At 42.2% G+C, this 21,340-nt stretch overlaps 2 protein-coding genes across 2 annotated transcripts; one reads left to right on the top strand and one right to left on the bottom strand.

Annotated features, from left to right (window-relative positions):
- Positions 1 to 265: 265 nt before the first annotated feature.
- Positions 266 to 5,736, bottom strand: LOC129089154 (midnolin-like). Its single transcript, XM_054596532.1, has 7 exons — positions 5,392 to 5,736; positions 4,916 to 5,003; positions 3,965 to 4,027; positions 2,569 to 3,099; positions 2,277 to 2,382; positions 1,365 to 1,616; positions 266 to 925 (listed from the first exon to the last, which is right to left on the bottom strand). Exons 1-7 carry the CDS (start codon positions 5,616 to 5,618, stop codon positions 762 to 764), a joined length of 1,431 nt encoding a protein of 476 aa, XP_054452507.1. The 5' UTR covers positions 5,619 to 5,736; the 3' UTR covers positions 266 to 761.
- A 7,112-nt stretch (positions 5,737 to 12,848) lies between these two features.
- On the top strand, positions 12,849 to 20,123 carry LOC129089351 (voltage-dependent calcium channel beta subunit-associated regulatory protein-like). The gene is made up of 10 exons (XM_054596763.1): positions 12,849 to 12,896; positions 15,753 to 15,898; positions 16,104 to 16,165; positions 16,275 to 16,437; positions 16,524 to 16,704; positions 16,801 to 16,944; positions 17,666 to 17,864; positions 17,996 to 18,200; positions 18,278 to 19,248; positions 19,303 to 20,123. The coding sequence occupies exons 1-10, from the start codon at positions 12,849 to 12,851 to the stop codon at positions 20,121 to 20,123; spliced, it is 2,940 nt and encodes a 979-aa protein (XP_054452738.1).
- Positions 20,124 to 21,340: the final 1,217 nt, after the last annotated feature.

Raw genomic sequence — 21,340 nt, 5'->3', positions numbered from 1 at the left:
CTGTGATCTCATTAACGTCTGTAGCTGCAGCCTCAAAAAGCACTCAATTAGTCCAAATCAAGCCTTTTACTTCAGCCTTGCCCTCATTAATCCGTCTCCTCACAGTTCAATATCACATGTCATGCTTAAACTTAAGGAAATTCACGTAAAAAATGATGCCAATGTCTGGATGAAAAAAAGGTATCAATTAAGAGACAGATGAAGGCAGCAATGTGTTCCAAGTCTAAAAAAGGGCACGGAAATATCCCAAGGTTTCTTTATGTTCCCTTTATTCTTTTTTGCCTTCCTTGTGTGTAATATTATTAATATTGAAACATTTTATATGAACATCCTCAGCACAGAACAAGACATAGTTTACATTCAAGACATGTACATTTAAGGCATTTTAGTACATAAAGAAACATACGGTGAAAGGTCTTTGTACAAAACACCAAGATGTATTACATGAAAATGCACATTGGAACCTTTTGTGGCATATGGGACATAACAATGTGAGCCGTTTTCCCTCACAGACTAAGATGAAATAACATTTTCAGCACAGAGACAGCCACATGAATCACACTCCTCAGACCTTCCCGGGGTTACATTCTTCAGGAATGCTTATAGTGTCAAAATAGCACCAAAGCATTTGAGTTCACTCTGCTGCTCTTTCACCTGTTCCATGAGTTCAGTAGTATGCATTGGTTGCTAAGCTGGTTCCTTCTAGTCACCAGAAAGCAGCCTCTGCTATCACAGTGATTGGATCTCTCCCATGCAGGAGACTAGGGACGATGGTGATGATGCTGGTACGGGCGAGACGTTCGTGAGTTCCTCCGAGTCCGCCTGCGAAGACGCCTCTGATGCATCAAAAACTGCAGACGCTCTAGCTTACAGTGTAATGTTTGGTTTTCCTGTGTTTGTGAGCAGTTCATTTGACTCTCCTCACCTACAGGGAAAGGGAGGAAGAACAATTTGTTAGAACTGCTACACGGTGTCCCAACGCCAATATTTAAGGATAAAGGTGGGAATCAGTAGTCCTACATTATATTCAAATATTTAACAAACGGGGCACAGACTAATTTGTCGTGCATGTACACATGGGAAACGCAGTACATAATAAGTAACGGACACACATGCCAGCGGTATTAAATGGAAGGACGTAGAGTAGAAGGCATTGACTAAGACTCATGAATTTAGGGTTACCAGTCTTCACTTCTCACCCAGTGAAGTGTGAAAAAATATGGCCTTTTATTACGGCACTAAATGTTTGGTCAGTGTCATTAACCCAACTGGAGCTTTATTGAGAGCCAATGCATCAGGAATGTATTATGAATGCATTCTCCACCAACTCCGCAGTGTTCAAATGAGTGATATAATGTGTTCACCTGGAGTTTTACTCAAGTGTTCTGCCCTCTGGGCCACCAGTGTTTTGCTCTTTGCTTTGCTTGGCCCCTCCTCCGCTGTGAGCAGCAGGCTGGCTGGAGGGTTCGAATCAGGACAGTGGGGAGGAGGAGGGGCAGGTTGAGCCCCCTGGTGGTGGTAGGTAGCTCTGAGGAGGTCTGTGAAGATCTGGAGAATGATGCCAATGCCACGCCGAGGATGGCTGAAGCCACTCTGACTGCTAGGGGCCAAGGTGCCTGATGGGATAAGAAGTGATCAGGGGACATGAGAGAGGGAGAGGTGGGTGATAGTTGATGAAAAAGAAGAACTAGAAGCAAACTGAGACAGTAGAAATTAGGGAAACAATAAAAAAAACAAAAACTAAGTTAAGTAAAAGCCACTACTATAATAATTGATAATCAATTAATCGTTTTAGTCGTTTACCAAAGAACAATCTCAGGCTACACTGGATCCAGCTGCTGAAATGTAAGGATTTGCTGGTTTTCTCTTTCAAGAACTGAATATCTTTGGGTTTGGATCGATGGTCGATTAAAACAAGCAATTTAAACACGTCTCCTTGGGCTATGCCAAAGATTTTCTGGCATTGTATAAACAAAATGATGATGGAGAAAATGATCATCAGATTAATCATTAATGAATATAATTGTTAGTTGCAGCCCCCAAAAAACACTAGAAAGCTGTTAAAGAACAGCCCCTCTGTGCAGTTCATTCTGTTTTAATATCCAAGGACAATCCTACACTTGCAGTAAAGCATATAATATTATCTACTAGACTTGCAGCAACACTGCAATTTTCCTTTGGGATTAATAAAGAACTTGGTCTGTCTATCTGGATTAAACTAATTAAAAACTATTGTATTGTGTCATTTTTAGGCTTTTAGCTGCTGACACACTTACCAGAAAAAGTCCCGGACAAGACCCCTGGTGAGGGGCTCACAAAACTTTCTATGACTGCCCCTGGCTGCTTGCTCAGCTCTGCAGTGCGTGAGGCATGAACATGACTCTGTAAAACGAGAGGGAAATAAATATGTTTTTAACCACACGCTATGAGGAATAAAAACTAGTAGAACTTTTTTTAACTCCTAACTGACTTGTTATGTTACAAAAACATGCCAATAATACATAGGTGAAACCATGACAATGCATTGTGATTTGGATATAGTTTTGCAGTAGAATATGTAAGCCTAACCTCTTTGAGGGTTGAAGCTGGCGTTGGGTTCTGGGGTCCAGGTATGGAGCCGGTGGGAGCAGGTGAACAGACTGGTGTGGCTGCTGGCAGTGGACTGCTGGGATGTGGACAACCAGAAGGCAAAGAAGGGGTTGAAAGACCAGGAGAGGATGTGTGTGTAGAGTGGGACGGACAGGACTGATGTGGAGGGGCAGTGGTGAGTGAGTGGAGGCTCGGAGCTGTTGAGTTTAAGGAAGTTCTGGGTCTTTGAGCACTCAATTGCATCAAGGATGTGGAGTCAGAAGAGTCTGGGGCTCGAGTAGAGGTTTGGGAGGTGGATCCTGTGGTTTTGTTAGAATAGTCAGGATGGCTCATCCTGGCAGCAGTGGGCAGGCCGGCCTGAAGGTCGCTGCTGCTTCCAGCTCTAAAGTCCCTGTGGTGCTGCAGCTCCGCCACGTTCTGTGCGGACAGTTGGAGCTGCACATACATCATGTGGGCACCAATTCCCAGGTTAATGGTCAGAGGAGAGCGCCCTGACAGGAAGTCATTGATCTGCAGGATAGACAGGAAAGACACACATCAGAGTTCAATTTGTTGACACTCATGGTTACCATGGTAATAGCAAGTGTGGTTTACAATATTTCAGCAAACATTAATTGAGAATCTTATTTGTCAGGGATACAACGGAATAGCTGCAGCCTCATAAACTCACATTATTTTAAGATAAAAGTCATCATGGATGTATTGTATTATGTGCATGCAATGTTTCCTGTGGCAAACCCAGCCAGTAACCATGACAAGTGCTATATAGAGGGATACAGTAATTATTGAGTGTAAATACTGTTGGTCAATTAATGGTTATTGCAGACAAAATGCCCCAAAAGTAGGTTTGATTTCATCAAAATCTTGAGGATTATAACTTTAAATAAACTTTAGGTCAAAGCTGTACATGTGTGTGTGTTTCAGTGTGTGTGTATAACTGTCAGTCATCAATGAAGTCTGCATTACCTTTGTGAAGGACATGACGCAATGAAGTTAGTATGTTTATGATTATTATTTTCCAGAAAACATCAAAACAAGAATGTTGGGCGTTTCTTCTCATGACACTGAATCATACATATACATTGCTGTCCAATGATAACCATGCACTCCCTATTTGGTGATTTCTTTTTGAAAAACTCTCATGCTCCTTGAGAAAGTTACTATTTTAATCCCCAAAGGATTATCTGAAAGAAAGCATTGTCAGTTCACAATGCAAAAAAAGATGAGGTTTTGGAGATGCATGGTTTCACAGGACAACAGTGAGATTTGTGCATGAAAATAAGTGGAAAACACACCAGTGCATAGTTTGAATTCTTAAAAAGCAAGATTGTGTCTATTTATTTACAGCATAGAGCCAAAAAGACATTAAATTTACCTGGACTTCTGTTAAACCTTCCAAGACGTCCATCATAGTTCTCTCAGCTCTGGCAGTGGAGCACTGTGGCAGTAAAAATATCACAACATGACATCTCAACATGAAGTCTGGTTAAATGTGTAAAAATGTGAATGGAAATGTGTTTCAGGAACACTTTACAATATCACAAAACATTACCAGAGAACAATTGAAGATTGAATGAGGATCTATCTTCTAGTAAACCATTAGTTATATCTTAATCAAATTTTAGTAACAGATAACTTGATTGAGAAATGACTGTATAATATTATATTAATGAACTAATATGTATTTAATTGTTCATGAATCCTTACAATGGCCATTAACTTATGATTCTTGTTTACTTCTGAATAATGTTGTAAACAGCAATTAACAAATTACAAATCATTATGTCATTATAACTCCCCTTTAAGTTTCTATGCTCGCCCTTGAATAAAGTGGTGTTTCAGAGACCTGAATCATTACTTCATGATTACCTGTTCATTAGTTACACATTGTATGCCTCTAAAGTAAAGTGGTGGATCACACTGAATGAATATTTCATCAAGAATAATCATTAGTTACCATGTTTCTCTTTCCTATCCCTGGTGCATCACCCAAATTGATGGATTACTCTTTACAGCACTAGCAATGCATCAATATTGATCCTGTCATTAATTATCATCTAAGCCTTACGGAAACATTTTTTACAAGTAATCCATCATTACTTCATGCTTATCAATCCACAGTGTGAGAATCATCACAATTGTATGACTAGAAAATGAACAAAAAGGAATCAGTCGTACATTTGATTGATTCAGTAGCTACTCAGGAACAGCCCAGTATGATGCACCACTTTACAGGAGAGGAGGCACAAACATAATAACGTACAGGTAATCATGAAGTAATGATGACCACTGTGTGTATTGGTGGAGCCTGCATCGGCCTACTTACCACTAAACCAGCTTCAATGGCCGGGACCAGGGTCAGCTTGCTTCCATCTGTTACACCCAGGTCCAACAGTTTGCCTGCAGTCAGCTGCCTGCCACATACACATTTTATAGTTACCATATATTGACTTAAGAATATAAGATGGGGGAGGCTGTGGCGTAGTGGAGAGCAAGGTAGTTCTCCAATCAGAGGGTCGGTGGTTCGATACCCGGCTTTGGCAGTCGATGTGTCCTTGGGCAAGACACTTAACCCCAAGTTGCTCCTGAAGGCTTGCCATCGGTGTGGACTGGATGTTGCATGAATGTTAGTTAGAGTCTGATGGTGGCACCTTGATGGTAGCCTGTCATCAGTGTGTGAATGGGTGAATGATATGTAACATACTACTGACTGTAAGTCGCTTTGGATAAAAGCGTCTGCTAAATGACTGTAATGTAATGTAATAAGAGCTGTGATGAAGCAATGTGTGTTACATGACTCACTTGTCTCTGTGCAGGAGGACGATTCTGTCTGTTTGCAGCCTGAGTTTGTGGGAGATGTGTGTCCTCAATTCCTCCACTGTCTCTCCCCGGGGGACGGTGAGCTCCACCGGGCTGCCGGTGGTCGAGGCGACAGACAGACGCATGGTGGGCCGACCGGTGGAGACCCCAGCCGGGCAGCCTGCAGACTCACCCGGGGTGAAGCTACAGAACCCCTGCTGCTGCTCCATCAGGCTGTGAAAGGTCCAAATTTAAACCAGATGCTGGTCGCTCGACTGAGTTTAGGTGATTTCTGTTTTCAGTCTAACTCCTCATCCCTCAGAGGACAGTGTGAATCAGCTTTGGACATTTGACAGACGCAGCACTACTCCACCGAGCGTAAAACACCCCAGCCCTGTCAGTGTAAGCTCCGCCCCTTCGAAAGAACAGCCAATCAGCGACAGCGCCGAGTCCGGTCTTCCTGTAACGTCCAATCACAGACGTCTGTTCCTCCCGTAGCTCCACCCTGTTCTGTCTATCACTCACCATTCATAAATGATGCAATCTGCAAAGCACTACAACGTTTTGTACAGAATGTCATCATGTCCATTTTCTAATAAAAACAATTACAGACTGTAGGCTGTAATATTTCAGGTTATTATTAACATTATTAAAAGCTTCCCAGAAATGAGTAACATTTTTTCTGTGCTACTACTGAAATGACTCATAATAATAATAATAATAATAATAATAATCAATCCTTTATTAGTCCCACAACGGGGAAATTATTTCTCTGCATTTAACCCATCCCGGAGGAGCAGTGGGCTGCAATGAAGCGCCCGGGGAGCAACTTGGGGTTAGGTGTCTTGCTCAAGGACACCTCGGCATGTTGACTGTAGAGGGGTTTGAACCACCAACCTTGTGGTTACGGGACAAGCTCTACCTCATGTCCACACCATTATCAAATATTTACTTTCTCATTATCATAATAGCCCTATTATTACACTATGTGTCCATGACGCCATTACACCAGCCACTAACTCATCTTTATTTGTGTGACCTACAAACACAGTGACATCTACTTAAAACGGGACACCTGAACTTAATGAGCATAAAACTAGTATAAAACCCACCTGCTTATTATCCAGGATACCAGACAATTGCTCTTAAGGTGAGGCAGCTTCAATTTTTTTAAAGGTCTAAGGATAGAGGTGGTCATATGTGGTAAAGATTAAAAGGACATCAGAGACAAATATGGGCACATTTGTGTAGCTACAAATTAGTGAAGAAATTCCTGCATATTTTGGGGAAATTTTAACAGTTCAACAACAAAGACGAGCTCTACTTTATTCTACTAATATCTCCTCTCTCTCTCTCTCTCTCTCTCTCTCTCTCTCTCTCTCTATATATATATATATATATATATATATATATATATATATTATATATATACATCCTGTCCCAGCATGCATTGGGCAGAAGGCAGGGAAACACCCTACATGCACATCTGTGGATGCAGTATAATCTCTCTGTTCAGCCAGTGGGAGGAGACGCTCACAGACAGGATCCAGCCTTTGTTCTCTGCGGTCTTTTTCTTCCTCGGCTGTTTAGTATTCACGTCCCACCTCTGGTCCACAGCAGATCCTCTGGCCTGCACCTGTCACATGACTCACAGTTGGGAGATGACCAGCTTGGAGTAAAGTGACGTAGGAAACCGGGATAGGGCAGAGAAATGCAGCTTATATGTGTTTCCACACAATGGCTAAAAATAGCTACACCCACAACACCCCCGCTTTATACGGCCTGCGTCACTCCTCTTCCATATCACCTCCCTCCCTTCCTCTCCTCACCCCCACACTCACTCCTCTTCGAAATGCAGACATGTTTGCCTCAAATTGTATTTTGTGTCTGTGCAGCATGTGAGAAAAACAGCAGCTATCCACTTCCTTTTTCTGTGCTGCTTTGCTTTGCATATCTGTTCAGTGGAGTGTTTTCATCCCTATTTGTTTCCTTCTCTAATGTGCTCTAGGAATATGAGCGCTACACACACATATACACGCTGTAAATATCATTTAAAACCATAACTTCATATTACTCTTTATTGAACTTCACTGGAATTCAAAAGGAATCCCACACTAATCTCTCCTTCGTCTTTTCACCTTTTCAGTGACATGATGAACACAATATCTCAGTGAGATTCTGCTGGAGATCTCGTCTCCCTCCCTGAGCCTCCCCCACCCTCATTCCTCACCAACATTTCTTTGGCCAACGTTTCACCAAGAAGGGAGCGAGAAGGGAGAGGTTGCTGCTTTACATTCTTTGGGCCTCGCTGAGAACAATTCCACAGGATGTCCTGCTCTCCAGAGCATGCACAGACGCCGTTCTGACGTCAACCGACCACCACACACGCACACACACACACACACACAGCCTCTCCTGGCATCATTTCCCAGATGTTTCAATCCTCTGGTATGTTACGCCTTAGAGTTAATGGAATTTCAGAGATAAAAACATTTGTATGGAATCAGTCCTGAATATTTCACAAATAATCTCAGTGATGGACTAAGAAAAACATCAAATGGCTGTCGCATTGTCTGTACATACAGAAACACAGATGGTGAAGAGCACATCACAATCTGAATTTATTGCCTCAAATTAATTTTCTAGTAATTTCGTTTAGCTCAGCCATCTGTTTACAAATTTACCGTAAAGCACAACAGTCCCTCAAATACTCTTTATTTATTTATCTAATGCTTATTTCTACAAGTAGAAGTGAATGGACCTATGTTCTCCATACGCTGAGTCAGAAACCCTGAGGGTTACCAGCATGACACGTCTGATCATTAAGACTGAAATGTCTCTATTTTTGATAGTTCATTATATTTAGTATGCAGTTGCTTTGAAATAGTTTTTGCAATCAGTGTAGAAAGCTACAATTTTCTTCTGTTTGTGAAGAGTATAACACCTGTAATAATAAATAATCATAATGAATGCATTTATAATTACAGCATGTAAAGGGTCTAAAAGTGACAGATGTTCTCAGTGGCAACATTTCTTTTTTCAAGTGCCAAGTCCTTGAAAAGATTAGCTGTGTTTATGTTTCAGATGTTAGAGGAGTAAAGAGACTGAGAAGCGTACAAAATGTACTTACAAAATGTATCTTGAGGAGTGTGAGGCCATTCCAGTTTACAGACATTATGTGGTCACATTCCTGAGAACAGTAACTCCAGTGAGTAATTACATGTAGGTCATTTTGTTGGCCCTGAACTGGTTCCTCTCATGGGCTGTTATTTCTGTCACTCAACCAGCTGCTCCACTTTTGGGCAAGTTTTGTTTTTGGGGAAAGTCTTTGTGCAGAAACATGAAATGGGTTTCTAACTAACTCAGACATCGTCCTCCAGCTTTCTGTTATCACACAGGTGCAGATTAGACCTCCTGCCCCTTTGCAGCTGACACATTTCCCCTTTGTGCAACTCCTTCATTTCTACATCACTTAAGAATTTACACTGCAGGGGAGATGGTTGCAATAAGCCTTTTTGGATTGGAGTGTGAGTGCAATAAGTGTAGAAAATATTTGTGGCACAAAAGTCACAGGGGACAGACAAAGTAATGTAAACACACAACGTAAACAAGTTAAAAGCTGTACTAAATAGCTAATGCTCTTGGTTGGTTATCTTGGTCATGTTGAATGCCTTTAGCTGCATTTGTCGTGAGTTAAATTAAATAACTAAACTCAAATCATCAAAGAGGCATAAAGCTGTGCCAAAATACAGTTGCATCAGTATATCTGTTACATTTTATTATTATCATTTAATATGTTAAGACAACATGAGATGGACTAGAGTTGGATTTAGGGTTTGAAAAACATTTACAAATGTGTTAAAAGATGATCCTAAGTGGCAGGCAAAAACAAATATGATCTAAATGTACAGCAGTTTTATAGCTATTAAACTTAGAGTAAAGATAAGATAATCCTTTATTAGTCCCGCAGCGGGGAAATTTGCAGGATTACAGCAGCATAGGGTAAAGTGCACACAAGAGACATAGTAAAAGAAAGACAAGATAAAAATAAAAGTATTAAGTATTATAAATAAGCAATAAAAAACATAGCTATATTTGCACAGTGTATTTTATTGCACATGTGTCATGTGGTCTGCTGGGAGCAGAGCTGGTTGTGCAGCCTGACAGCAGCAGGAATGAAGGACCTGCAGTACCTCTCCTTCACCACCGGGGGTGAAGGAGCTGCACAGAGCTGCCATAAACAAGTTTATTTAATTTGTTGCATGTATTAGGAATAAATAACCTTATGTTAAGTAAATAATAAATAACAAAAATGCATTTCGCAAGGTGTGCAGGGTATATATTAAGAAATATTTGTCTTGAAAAACAACTTTCTACAGAGATACCATTTTAAGGGATCAAACCTTTCATTAGAGAAAACATTCTTATGGTGTAAATTCTCACATTTGGATGAGTTCTTTTAATGAGAAAGAATTCAAACTATTGTTTATTATGCAGGAAGTTTTGATCTGGAGTTTTAAAAAGATAAAAAAATAAACTGCATGAAGAACTGAAGGCCTAAAGTATGTTCAACCTGAAAACAACAGTTCAACGCTGCCACCATGTGGTGAAACGTGAGATTACCAAGATGTCCACATTTTGTTGCGCATTAAAGAAACGAAGGCAAACATAGCAAATGGAACATATCAAAATATAAATCAGAATTTCAAGATCCATACCAAAAAAAAAAAAATCCCCATAGCCAACCAATGAATTCCTCCATCAGCAGCTGCCATTCATCACCACCTGCTGTGAATGAGGTTCTCTCTCCTCCATCTCACATCATCACCACCATCATCACCACCATCACCATCACCACCACCGTCAGCACTGGTCACATGGTGAGTGGGTGTGTCTTGTGTGGTTTCATTCATAACTACAGTCTATATTTGAAGCCCAAATTAAAGTATGCAGACGGGGCATGCTGCCGGTGGAGTCTACAGCCGGGTGAGTCCGATCTTCATGATGGACCTACAGGCATTCTGTGCTACTATTTCATTATGTTCTGGACAGCTTCATTGGAGTGTTTCAGTGTGAGATGTTTGGTGTTCCTGGTGTGATAATCATGCATTGTTTCAAGCAGGCTGAGAGCAGATAACGCAGAGATGCTGGACAGCCCCGATCGGAGGGTTTTCGGAGGAGAGAGGAAGATGCTGATGATGCTGATGCTGAGGCTGCTGCTGCTGGTCGCTGTAGTCAAGCTGCTTTAACACCGTATAGACCGTAAGACACAGCACACCTGGAGACTTTCATCATCCAGTCACACGTCAGGGTGATATGCAGTTACCTCCCTCCTCCTCCTCCCTTCAGCCTGGTGGTGCTTATAAGGGTGTAAACACCACAAGCATCTTTACAAAATCTGCTGATTTGGATTTTTTTTCTCGCCACCATTCAGGGGTTGGTGTTTTTTTTAATTGTATTCTGCTTACTTAGATAATAATAATAATAATACAAAATGATAATATAACATTTTCTAAAAATGTATGGAACTTTAAAAGTAGACTAATAGGGAAAAAGTTATTATGAATGAAAAAGAAAAAAATGATTAATGAATATTTAAATGAACTTCTGCTTCAAAAACATATTTAAAGCTAAAGGCTCTAAGTGGTTTTTATTAGGTCGTAATAATAAAGAAAATGGAAAATGTAAGACCAACAGCAAGGACATTTTTAAAACCTTGGACAATAAAATCAAATGAAATAGACCATTAAATTATTTTCCAAGGTAGCTTTAAACCATTTTTTTATTCAATGCCTGAAGAGAGGTCAGATGTTTTCTCCACATCTGTCTTGAGGGAGATATTGTCACAATTAAAAAAAATATCAGTGTTTTCTTCTTTTGTTACAATTATTTTACTTTACTTTCAGTTTCTTTTAAGTCCCCCTATTATCACGTATATCAAGAAAATGTATGATAAATAGTGTATAATAGCTGTAATAATATAGAATATTAATATGTTTCTAATTGTTGACAAATACTGTACATTAATAAACACTTAAAAATGACCATATCTGCTTACAGCTACGTCATAGAGTGTTAAACCATTCATTAAATGTTAGAAAAATAAGGGTGGTAAAGTAAAGTGTTACCAAACTTCAACATGATCTGTGTGTGTGTGGTTCTCTATTGTTGGAGTGCTCTTGCTATTCAGAGCTTCGTCCTCGTCGGTTTTACCTTGAGCTGTTGGTTTGTATGAGATAGCCTATTATATAAAATATGACTCTCACATGGAGAGGGAATGTGCGGCAGTGTTCTCAGTGTGTGTAAGGAATGCGACCGTGGACTGATGTTACACAAGCTGCACTCTGTGAACACTATTATGTACTGTCAGCTCTTCTCCCTGTCTTACCACATTTTTGTCAGTCTTCGTCTCATTTTAAAGACAGAGGACCGTCGTCTAATGACTGAGACAAGAAACTCTTGGTTATTGTGTGATATCGAGTGTGTATGTGTGTGTGTGTGTGTGTGTGTGTGTGTGTAATAGTACATCTTCAGGAGATGTCAGTACATCTTTAGACACATTTAATGTACTGTGCTTGATGTTAAATGTTAAAGGGGCATTACATCAGTTTTAAACAAGAGCAACAGTTTACTTGTCATGAGGTGCAGGTACTGTTCAGTCTGCAAAAACAGCCTTGTTCTCGGGCTCATTCAAATGAACAGAGGAAGGCAATAACTTTGATTTAAATAAGAGCAATTCTATTGATTTACATAAAATAATAAGTTAAACAGAGTTACATATGTCTCTTTCCCAATGTAAGTCTATAGGAAAAAGTATTTTTAGGACCCATGACATCACATGAAGAACCTGGAACTTTTAATTCCCCAGTTTGGTTGTTATGTAAAATTAGATATGAGATGTGTCCCGTGGTCTTCTTTGCGTTGGACTATAGCTACACGTGAAGACAACGTGCCCAATTGTTCCGTTATTAGGAGTTATCACAAATGCCATTGTAATTAATACACTATAAATGAATGCACACTTACATTTTTAAAAACAGGCAGCACTGTAGTTTTTTTGCAAATGTCAAACAGGAGGAAATCGTGTTTTTGTTGAGGACTGTTTACAGCCGTGAATTATTACACATTTGGTGCTTATTTATGGCAGCAGGACGTTTGTGTGGTATTGAGTCACAACAAACTACAGCGCCCACATTCATCGCAATGAAGGAACATGACACCTGGTGCAACTGTGTGGCTTATTGCTGTGTTTTTAAACAACAATGGAGGTCTATAACATATACATCAGATATAGTAGGATCATTTCACTGTGGGTCTTGGTCACAGTATTTGTATCTTCTGCTCGTTGGTCTTTCTGCATGAAATAACAGCAACTGTGTCATTATGGAGAAAGTAGCAGCAGCTCTGTCTGACTTCACTTTCTCCGTCCTCTGCAGGGTTCACACACGCTGACCTGGACAATGAGCAATGATTTGCCTGTTCTGACAAGTCTGACTGAGAACTCCACTGTGAGTACCGCTACGTCCGCTCCTCCCACTCTGTGTTCATCAACACTAACTCTCCCCACCTTCACATCAGCTGGTGTCTGCGACAACTCCTCCATGATACTTTACAGTTCAAACTGGACCTCAGCCAAAAGCAGCAACAAATAGGTAGAGATAGTGAGTTTACGCCCCAGAGTCCAAGTAAAAGGTATTACAATCCAGCAGGAGCTGTAGTGGAGGAAAGATTGATCTGTATCATAAGAGGATTTGACTAGAAAACAGGGCGTATGTGTGATGCCAGCTTTGTGTGCCATGTATCTGAGACAGCAGTGGTGATTATTGGACAGTTAAAGCTGTTAAAGCTGAGGGAGCATGGACAGTAGTTTCCCTCGACAGTGTGTGTTAGAAGCTCGGCCTAGAGACTGGCAAGAGGCTTCGCCGCTCACGCTGATTGATTGGGTTGTTCTTCCTGTTTGGCTGAGCTTGTGAAAACAGCAGATTCAATTTAAGCTACAGGCGCTGTGACAAGCTGTGTGCGTGTGCGTACGTATCAAGGTGTGCATGTTACCTACACACACACACACACACACACACACATGGCTTCAAACACATTATACTGAAGCTCCACATAGGCTTCAGCAGAATGTAGGTCACTATAGCATCTAATGGATGTGAGAATATACTATGTGTTAGTGTGTGCGTGTGTGTGTGTATGTGTGTGTGTGTGTGTGTGTGTGTGTGTGTGTGTGTGTGAGAGAGAGAGAGAGAGAGAGAGAGAGAGAGAGTGTGAGAATGTGACATGAGACTTAGTTTGACACATATAGGCCTGAAGCAGGTTTGAGGTTTACTGAAAAGAGGGGAAAAAGTGTACAGTTCTTAATACAACTCCATTAGTTGATTGACAGAAGATTAATTGTTTCAGTCATTTTCCAATCAGAATTCTGTGCTGCTTCTTCAGTTGTTTGCTGCTGTTGATATAATATATTGGGGTTATGGACTGATTGACAAACAGAACAATTCATTTCTGAATAGAGCAAACTACAAATGAAAAAAACTTGCAAATATAATTTTCACTATTTCCTGACATTTTATAGACAAAACGTTTGATTGAGAAAGTGATGGGAGGATCACAATATAATGAAAATAAAAATAATTAGTTGCAGCCCTAAAGTGTCTGTACATCAAGTCAGCAGCAGGCTTTGGGTTTAAGCTGTATTTTAAACTTTGACTGTTCAAATAGTCCTTAATCCTGTTTTAACTCCCTCCATGCTTGTTAAATATTCTAGTTTAAATTGGCTCTGTAGCAAAAACTTTAAAAGCACTTTCACCTCAAACAGTGCAGGTTCAAGGAATGACGTATACGTAATTTGCCAAATGGCGAAGGTTGGAGCTACTGAGAGTTTTAAGAGTCAGTAGAGAACATAGATAAGGAGGCAGTTTGTGTAATATGGCCTCATAATGAAAAATGTACCAACGTTTCATTCTACAGTTGTATAAGGACGACAAACCAACTTAAAAATGACCAACCAATGACTTTGATGCTGATCTTGCTAACGCCATCATCATCATCTAAAGGTCGGCCTGTGCTCAGTGAGGAGCTTCTCCTCTCCTCGGTTTTCTTTAACTCTGTGCACGATGACAACCTTTAACATTTTCATATATTATGTAACGCTAAATGTTGCAATGGATGAATATTCCCTTTGTGACGCCGAAAAGAGCCCAATTATTTTCACTCCCTTTTGAAACTGACATCGGAAGAAGAGCCAGAAAAGTCTGGTGTGGGGATTGCTCATGTGTGTCTGCAACCTCCTCCGATTTCCATTTTTAGCCTGCAGAGGCCTCGTTTCCCACTCACTGAGAAGAGCTGGGAGATTGAATTAAGGGTCTCGCTGATGTTTCGATTAGCATCCCCAAGCTCACTCAGCTAAGACTGAGAGTATTAATCAGAGGGACTAAAGCAGCTGTGTGTGTGTGTGTGTGTGTGTGTGTGTGTGTGTGTGTGTGTGTGTGTGTGTGTGTGTGTGTGTGTGTGTGTGTGTGTGTGTGTGTGTGTGTGTGAAAGCAGGCAGGATGTATACGAGTGTGTGTGTGGTTACGAATCACTGTGAGCAGGCAGGGACTCTCTCAGTGTTAATTCTCTCCTTATTAAATATTACAACGCTTTGCTGGCAGCGTAATGCGACAAAGAGATTCCTCATTGCTGTGAAGCTCAGAGGGAGAAGAATCAATTAATGTCCCAGCAGGACCAATGCAGCCAGCGAGCTCACAACAACTAAACATGACAACAGAGATATGTCTTTGTGCTTTTAAGGAATGAGTTACAAATTCCAGCGATGATATAAGAATACAGTAAGGGGAATAAAAGTGAAACAGTGAGAGTACAGATGGTATCAGGGTTTGACTGATAGTGGTTTTGAAAGCCAATATGTTTAGTGCCAGATTATATTTTCTGTCAATATCTTATTTTTATGCAGCAAGAAAAGATCTATTTTTAACTTTTAAGATCCAGAATAACAATTTCAAGCTATTTCCTTTAATCCAAGGAAGATATAGGTTGAGATTTGACAATCGGTCGGTGAAATGCATGCTTAATAATGCAATAATAATATTAATATTTTTATCCTGAAAGAGAATATTACCTTGTTTTTATGTTATGGCTTACTCTGACATCCAAACACCATATTATATTATCATAATTATTATACGTTTAAGTGATTGTATACTGTACTTTGTATGTAAAATGTATTGAAGTTAAAATATTTCCATCTGAAATGAAGTAGAAGGTAATACGGTTAAAACTAAAGTAAAGTTCAAGTACCTCATAACTGTATTGCTTAGACTAAATGTACCCAACCTCTTTTCTTTGCTGCTGTTGACCAGGATGTGCCGGTGGCGGCGGGCCAGGTGGAGAACTATGTTCTGCTGCTGGTGCTGCTGAGTGTTTTTGCCGGGGGGACGCTCGTCCTGCTCTCCCTGCTGCTCCTCTTCTGTCACCGCTGCTGCATGGGTGGACGACGCTACTCCAGGTGGGTGCGGTCCGCTGAGTGACACACTGTGTGGGACTGGCAGGCCTGGTTTGTCTGCAAACACACAGGGATTACAGGCGGCAACGTGATTGTGACAGAAGTGGATTAAAGCTGTGGTGAATCTGAATGTTGACAGCTGTGGGGTGATCAGACATTTGTGTTTTCTCTGAAAAGAGGACGGAGTAAAAATATTTTCCCCTTTCAGAGCGAGTGATGACCCCGAGAAGACAAACACGACTTATGCTGAGGATTCTCAGCCCACCCAAGGTCAGAGCTGTGTATTTTCATAGGTTCATACCTACAAGTCTCCTGGCCCACCGTCCTCACTCACTTTATTCCTCTCCTTTGCTTCGTCCTTGTTCTCTTTGTCGCTCAGAGATCACCATTCATCTGGATGAATCAGATGCTCTGTCAGCTGCCAGCTGTCACGATGGAGAGTCAGAACGATTTGTCTCCACTGGGTCTACTGGCCGCAGAGTCTCCTTTAATGAATCTGCACTTTATGAACAGGAGAAGACGACTCAGGACAAAGGACGCAGGTACAGCTGAACGGGTGATTTTACATTATTATTGGATGAGCTGTTGGTGGAATCAGATAAGATGATTCGTCTTTCCTCTTTCTCAGGTACACTCTGACTGAGGGAGACTTCCACCACCTGAAAAAGGCCCGGCTGACCCACCTCCACCTGCCTCCGGCCCCGTGTGACCTGAAGATCCTCACCATCATGGAGTGTGACTCAACAGAGAGCAGCACCGTCAACATCAATGAGACCACTGCTCCCAAACTGCCCCTCACAATCTACCAGGTGACTTTTCACTGGCTGTGATTTGTCTCACTAATGTTAGAAAAATCAGGTTTGTTTTCTCATTTTTGTTGTCCCCATGTTGATTTCTCTCTCCAGCCCTCTGACAGAAGAGTCTCTGACTGGATGGGACTGAGCCTCAGCGGAGGTCTACCAGGAGACCCGCACCACTCCACCATCCTGGACCAGGGCCCCAGACAGGCTTCATCAGCCATGAAAGCCCAGCATTCATGGTCCCAGACAGTGAGTTTCCCCCTTTTCCACTTTGCATCGACAGTTATAAAAATGCATATTACAGGTCAATGTGTTTTTAGCCACACTAGCTGCCTTGCAGGGTAATGTTGGACTGTTGGTTGGTCGGTCGACCAATTTCGTCTAGATCAGCAAATTATGCTGTGCCAATAAGTACAACATCACTTCTTCATCATGGGTTGATACGCTCAGTGTTTTATTTAAGTTATTGTAATCAGGCAAAAACACTATTTCTATGCTGGGGTCTTGTCGTAAGTGAAATGTCAATATGTCAGGGTCAGACTTTCAGGAATGCCTGTGAGAAAATATTTATATCACAGCTGACATTCTAAAGCAGGTTTTTAGTTCCTGCCTGAAACATTTTTGTTTAGAAGAAAAGATCAACTTTCCTCAAAATCTGCAAAGCACTTATTGTTTTATACAGTAAAATTGTGAGCCACAAACACATTTGCAGAGATAGATTCCTCAGTGAGCATTGATCCACTTGTATCACAGAAATACAAAGCTGTGAAAAGCAGCTACCACAGGCTCAAACCTACTGAAGCACTGTGACATCAGTCATCACTGCAGCTGAGTGACAATATGACAAACTGCGGTCCCCTGAGGAGCTTTGCCTCTGCCCGTCGCGATTCATCTCAGATCGTCTGCCTCAACCCTCCTTAATGTCTCATCACCTCCCTCCATCCTCCTCTCCCTTCATCTCTTCTGTCAGATGGAGGCTATTGGGGACAGTGGAGAGGCTGAGAGTGAACAGGGGATGAGAGGAGAGTCGACTCAAGCTCCGGGCCAGACTTCAGTTCTACATTTCTTCTCTAAACTGCGCCGTCATGCCAGTCTGGAGGGGGCAGGGCCTTACTTCAGGAGGTGGAAGTTTGACAGCAGTCATCGTGCTGCCAGCCTGGATGCCAAAGGTTTGGATAAATGTCATAAATGGATGAGTAAGCTTAGATTTGTGTATGATGTAAAACTATGCAAAAAAAAATAAAGAAAAGGTGAAAAACATCAAGTAGACATTTTATCTTTTCATGTGCATTTCTACTAGGATCCCCCAAGAGAAGGCCCTTCCAGAGACAGAGAGCAGCAAGTGAAACCACTGATCACACCGATGATGACTCTTTGTCTCTCCGAGATGAGGTCATTGAGTCATTTCCACAGTCCCCTGTCCCGACCAGTGACCTCCAGTCCCTCTCTGCAGAGTCTCTGTCTCAACCAGACACTATACTAACGTCCTCAATCTTCCTCAGCAGGTACATCGCTTCCCATAATCCCATGATTTGCACGATGAAATTCCCAATTAACGATTAACTGTTTTCCATCTTTGCAGGTTAAAACTAGAGGCCATGGTGGAGTTCGGTGGTAGCAGCGGCGCCACAGGAGAGGATCTCTGTTCGCCAACAAATGATTGTCGGGCGCAGAGGCAAGAGGAGGTAACATCCAATGGGACAGGAGAAGAAAGAGAAACAAAGTTTGGTGCAGGTATGAGAACAGAAGGAATGGGAGTTCAGCTAGAATCAACAGAATATGACGACTTGTTTGCAGTAAAACAAGAAACTGCTGTACAGGAAAGGTTTGAAGACATGTTAATGACAACTCAAGACCCACAGACATCAGATGTGAGGAACACGAGTGAGGCAGATGAAGGTGATGAGATGGTTTTGGGAGCTGAGTCCAGGCGAAGGACCGGCTCAGGCTCATCAGTGTCCTTGATGATTCGCCAGGAGAGCTCGGAGGCTCCTCCCTCCCTGTACAGAGACATTTGGAGCTTGCGAGCCTCTCTGGAGCAATACGCCTCCTCGGACCAGAGCAGCACAGATCGGGAGTCCATTCGCAGTGATGCAGACAGCGTCTCATCCCATGGTGGGGCAGGAGCTCGCTCTGGCCTGGATAGCTGCTTGTCCCAAGACCTGGACGATGAGCCTGAAGGAGAAGGCGAGGGAGAGATGTTGGAGGGAGGAATGAGAGGGGCGTCAGGTGGGGACAGTGAGGTGGGAAGTGGAGCTGGGGGAGAAGGTGAGGCAGGGAACCGTAAACTCCTCCAGATGGACAGCGGCTACGCCTCCATTGAAGCACCGTCCAGGGCCCCTGAGGAAATGCGGCTTTTTGGGACTCCTGGGGCTCCAAGAGGGAAGACGGCGACTGAGAGGAGGCTGTTCTTCACCAGCTCTGGGAGAAAAGGTTCAGTGTGCGAGAGCGTCGAGGCCCGGCTGTTTCAGGAGGAGCTGGAGGATGAGGCGGCAGACGGCACAGAGGGGAAACTAAAGGAGAGATCTCGAACTGGCAGCCAGTCTCTTACCCTTCAAGAAAAACATCATCTTCTGAAATCCCTTCAACCTCAGAAACCTCCAGAATCACAATCACAGCTGATGTCCCCGCTGATGAAGCCGATGTCACAGCCCTCCGCTCCTCACAAACCTCGTCTCCGCCGCCGCGACTACAGCATCGACGAGAAGACGGACGCTCTTTTCAACGAGTTCCTCCGTCATGATCCACGGTTTGACCAACAGGATTCGCCAATGCGCTCCAGGCACCGATCCAGGGTTCACCTCCGAAAACAGTGGCAGCGACACAAGCAATACAGCGACCCGGGGTCAGGCGCTGGGGGAAGGTACTCCCCGTCTTTGGAGAGGCAGAGGTTCACACCGCTGCGAAGAGGCGACAGCGCCGGTTACCCTCTGGACACCAGGTATCACAGCACACTCTCACGAATTGCGAGCGCCGCCGATGAGGAAGCCAGCGAGGTTGCGGCTTGTGAGGAGGCCTCCAAAGAGAGCAAAGATAACAAAGATCCGTCGAGTGAAGGAGGTGCAGAGGAAACAACAGAAAGTACAGCAGACACAACCTCTGAAGGCAATGACCCAACAAAGAGTTGTGCAGAGCGGATTGGTGAGGATGATGGCTGCCAGGTCTCCACAAAAAAGGGCACAGAAAGCACAACTAGCCCATCTTTGACCACAACACAGCCGAGCAACATGGATCCGAGAGTCAACAACCGAAACAACAACAGTAGTCAAGCTATTCTTTCAGAGAGCAGCCTCACAGACAAGCTGGCCGCGTCGGTTGAAGAGAGGCTCTACAGCGGCCTGCGCAGCGCAGAGACGCTCGGCCGGGGAGGAACGGAGCGTGTGCGTACCGTGTCACACACAGCCTCACCTGGCTTCAGTCCCATATAACCTGTTTATCTCATCTTCTTCATTAACTTTATTTCACATCCATTATCTATAGACGACAGACTTGAACAAAAGGGTCAATGCTTCAAGCATCATCATGTGTTAAGATACTTGGCCATTTGTGTCGCTTACATTTGGACGGGTAACTGATGCATCAAAACATAGATATATCCTAAAAGGAGAGAAGAACAGTCTCTTCCAGCATTTCCATTCAGACCTTGATTTCCACTGTGACGCCATGTGACACGTGATGCCCCCTTTTTATTGGTGACCATTCCCAAAATCAAATGCATTTATTACATAGCTTTGAAAATATAGACCCATCTTTAGAAAAAAAAAATATTTTCAGACTTAACTGTGAATTTCCAGCATGCTACTGTATGTCCAAACAATGTGTATGTGAATACTGTACAGTTTTAACTTTAAAACAAAAAGCACTTTGATGGGAAGAAAGATAACGATGGAGTTTCTGTCACCCATTTATCTCATTTTGAAACCATATCCTCCTCAAGTGTCCTTCTCATCTTGATCAACACGAGGGTAAATGTCTCTGTGAAAGCATGAGGTTTATGTATTTGGCGATAAGAACACTGACCATGTAAAAGAAAAAACATATTAACTTAAGTGCTTGCAACCCTCTAATTTACACAATATCAGCAGATCTAGAGAATAAACTATATCAGAAGTAAAAACAGGTGGGATACCCAAATTACAGACGATTTTTTATACTCATATTTCATCTATTTTTATAGGGTTTTTGTTAATCATTTGTCCCTGTTAATGACCATAATTAAGGAGGCGGTATCCAGGAGCTTCCTTGGGTTGGAACGAAGTGTTGCATCAGTGCTGGGACTCTGTTTGAGGGGGAGACTGACAGATGATACTTAAAGTGACTGACACAGGAGCCTCTCAGGCTTTTAGACAGATGGTCCAGTGACAGAGAGTGGAGGCTGTGAAAGGGGAGGTTGAAACTGAATAGCAGTGGCATGGGATACACTCGCTCTGTATTACTAAATAAAAGATACGTCTGGTGGTATTCTATATTTTTCTTAGTCAAACATCACACGAAAAGACCAAAACTAACAATTATTCATCCTACTATCAAGATTTACCTGTGAAGCCAAAGCCTGATTTAGTTTATTGCTCTCCATTGTCTATAAACTATAACAGTTTTGCATCAATTAATGCTACAGATAGGCACATTAATATATTTTGAGTTA

Source organism: Anoplopoma fimbria, chromosome 3 (assembly GCF_027596085.1).
Source record: "Anoplopoma fimbria isolate UVic2021 breed Golden Eagle Sablefish chromosome 3, Afim_UVic_2022, whole genome shotgun sequence".
In the NCBI taxonomy this organism is placed as follows: Eukaryota; Metazoa; Chordata; class Actinopteri; order Perciformes; family Anoplopomatidae; genus Anoplopoma; species Anoplopoma fimbria.
The sequence above is the reverse complement of the archived record's forward strand: the minus strand, read 5'-3'. Positions and strand labels throughout refer to the sequence as shown.

Coding starts and splice junctions, on each gene's coding strand:
- LOC129089154 (XM_054596532.1), bottom strand. CDS start 5,618: ATGGAGCAGCAGCAGGGGTTCTGTAGCTTCACCCCGGGTGAGTCTGCA. Junction 3,100..3,964: donor AAGGTTTAACAGAAGTCCAG/GTAAATTTAATG, acceptor TCTATCCTGCAG/ATCAATGACTTCCTGTCAGG. Junction 1,617..2,276: donor CTTGTCCGGGACTTTTTCTG/GTAAGTGTGTCA, acceptor TTATCCCATCAG/GCACCTTGGCCCCTAGCAGT.
- LOC129089351 (XM_054596763.1), top strand. CDS start 12,849: ATGAGCAATGATTTGCCTGTTCTGACAAGTCTGACTGAGAACTCCACT. Junction 16,166..16,274: donor GGATTCTCAGCCCACCCAAG/GTCAGAGCTGTG, acceptor TTTGTCGCTCAG/AGATCACCATTCATCTGGAT. Junction 16,705..16,800: donor TGCCCCTCACAATCTACCAG/GTGACTTTTCAC, acceptor TTCTCTCTCCAG/CCCTCTGACAGAAGAGTCTC.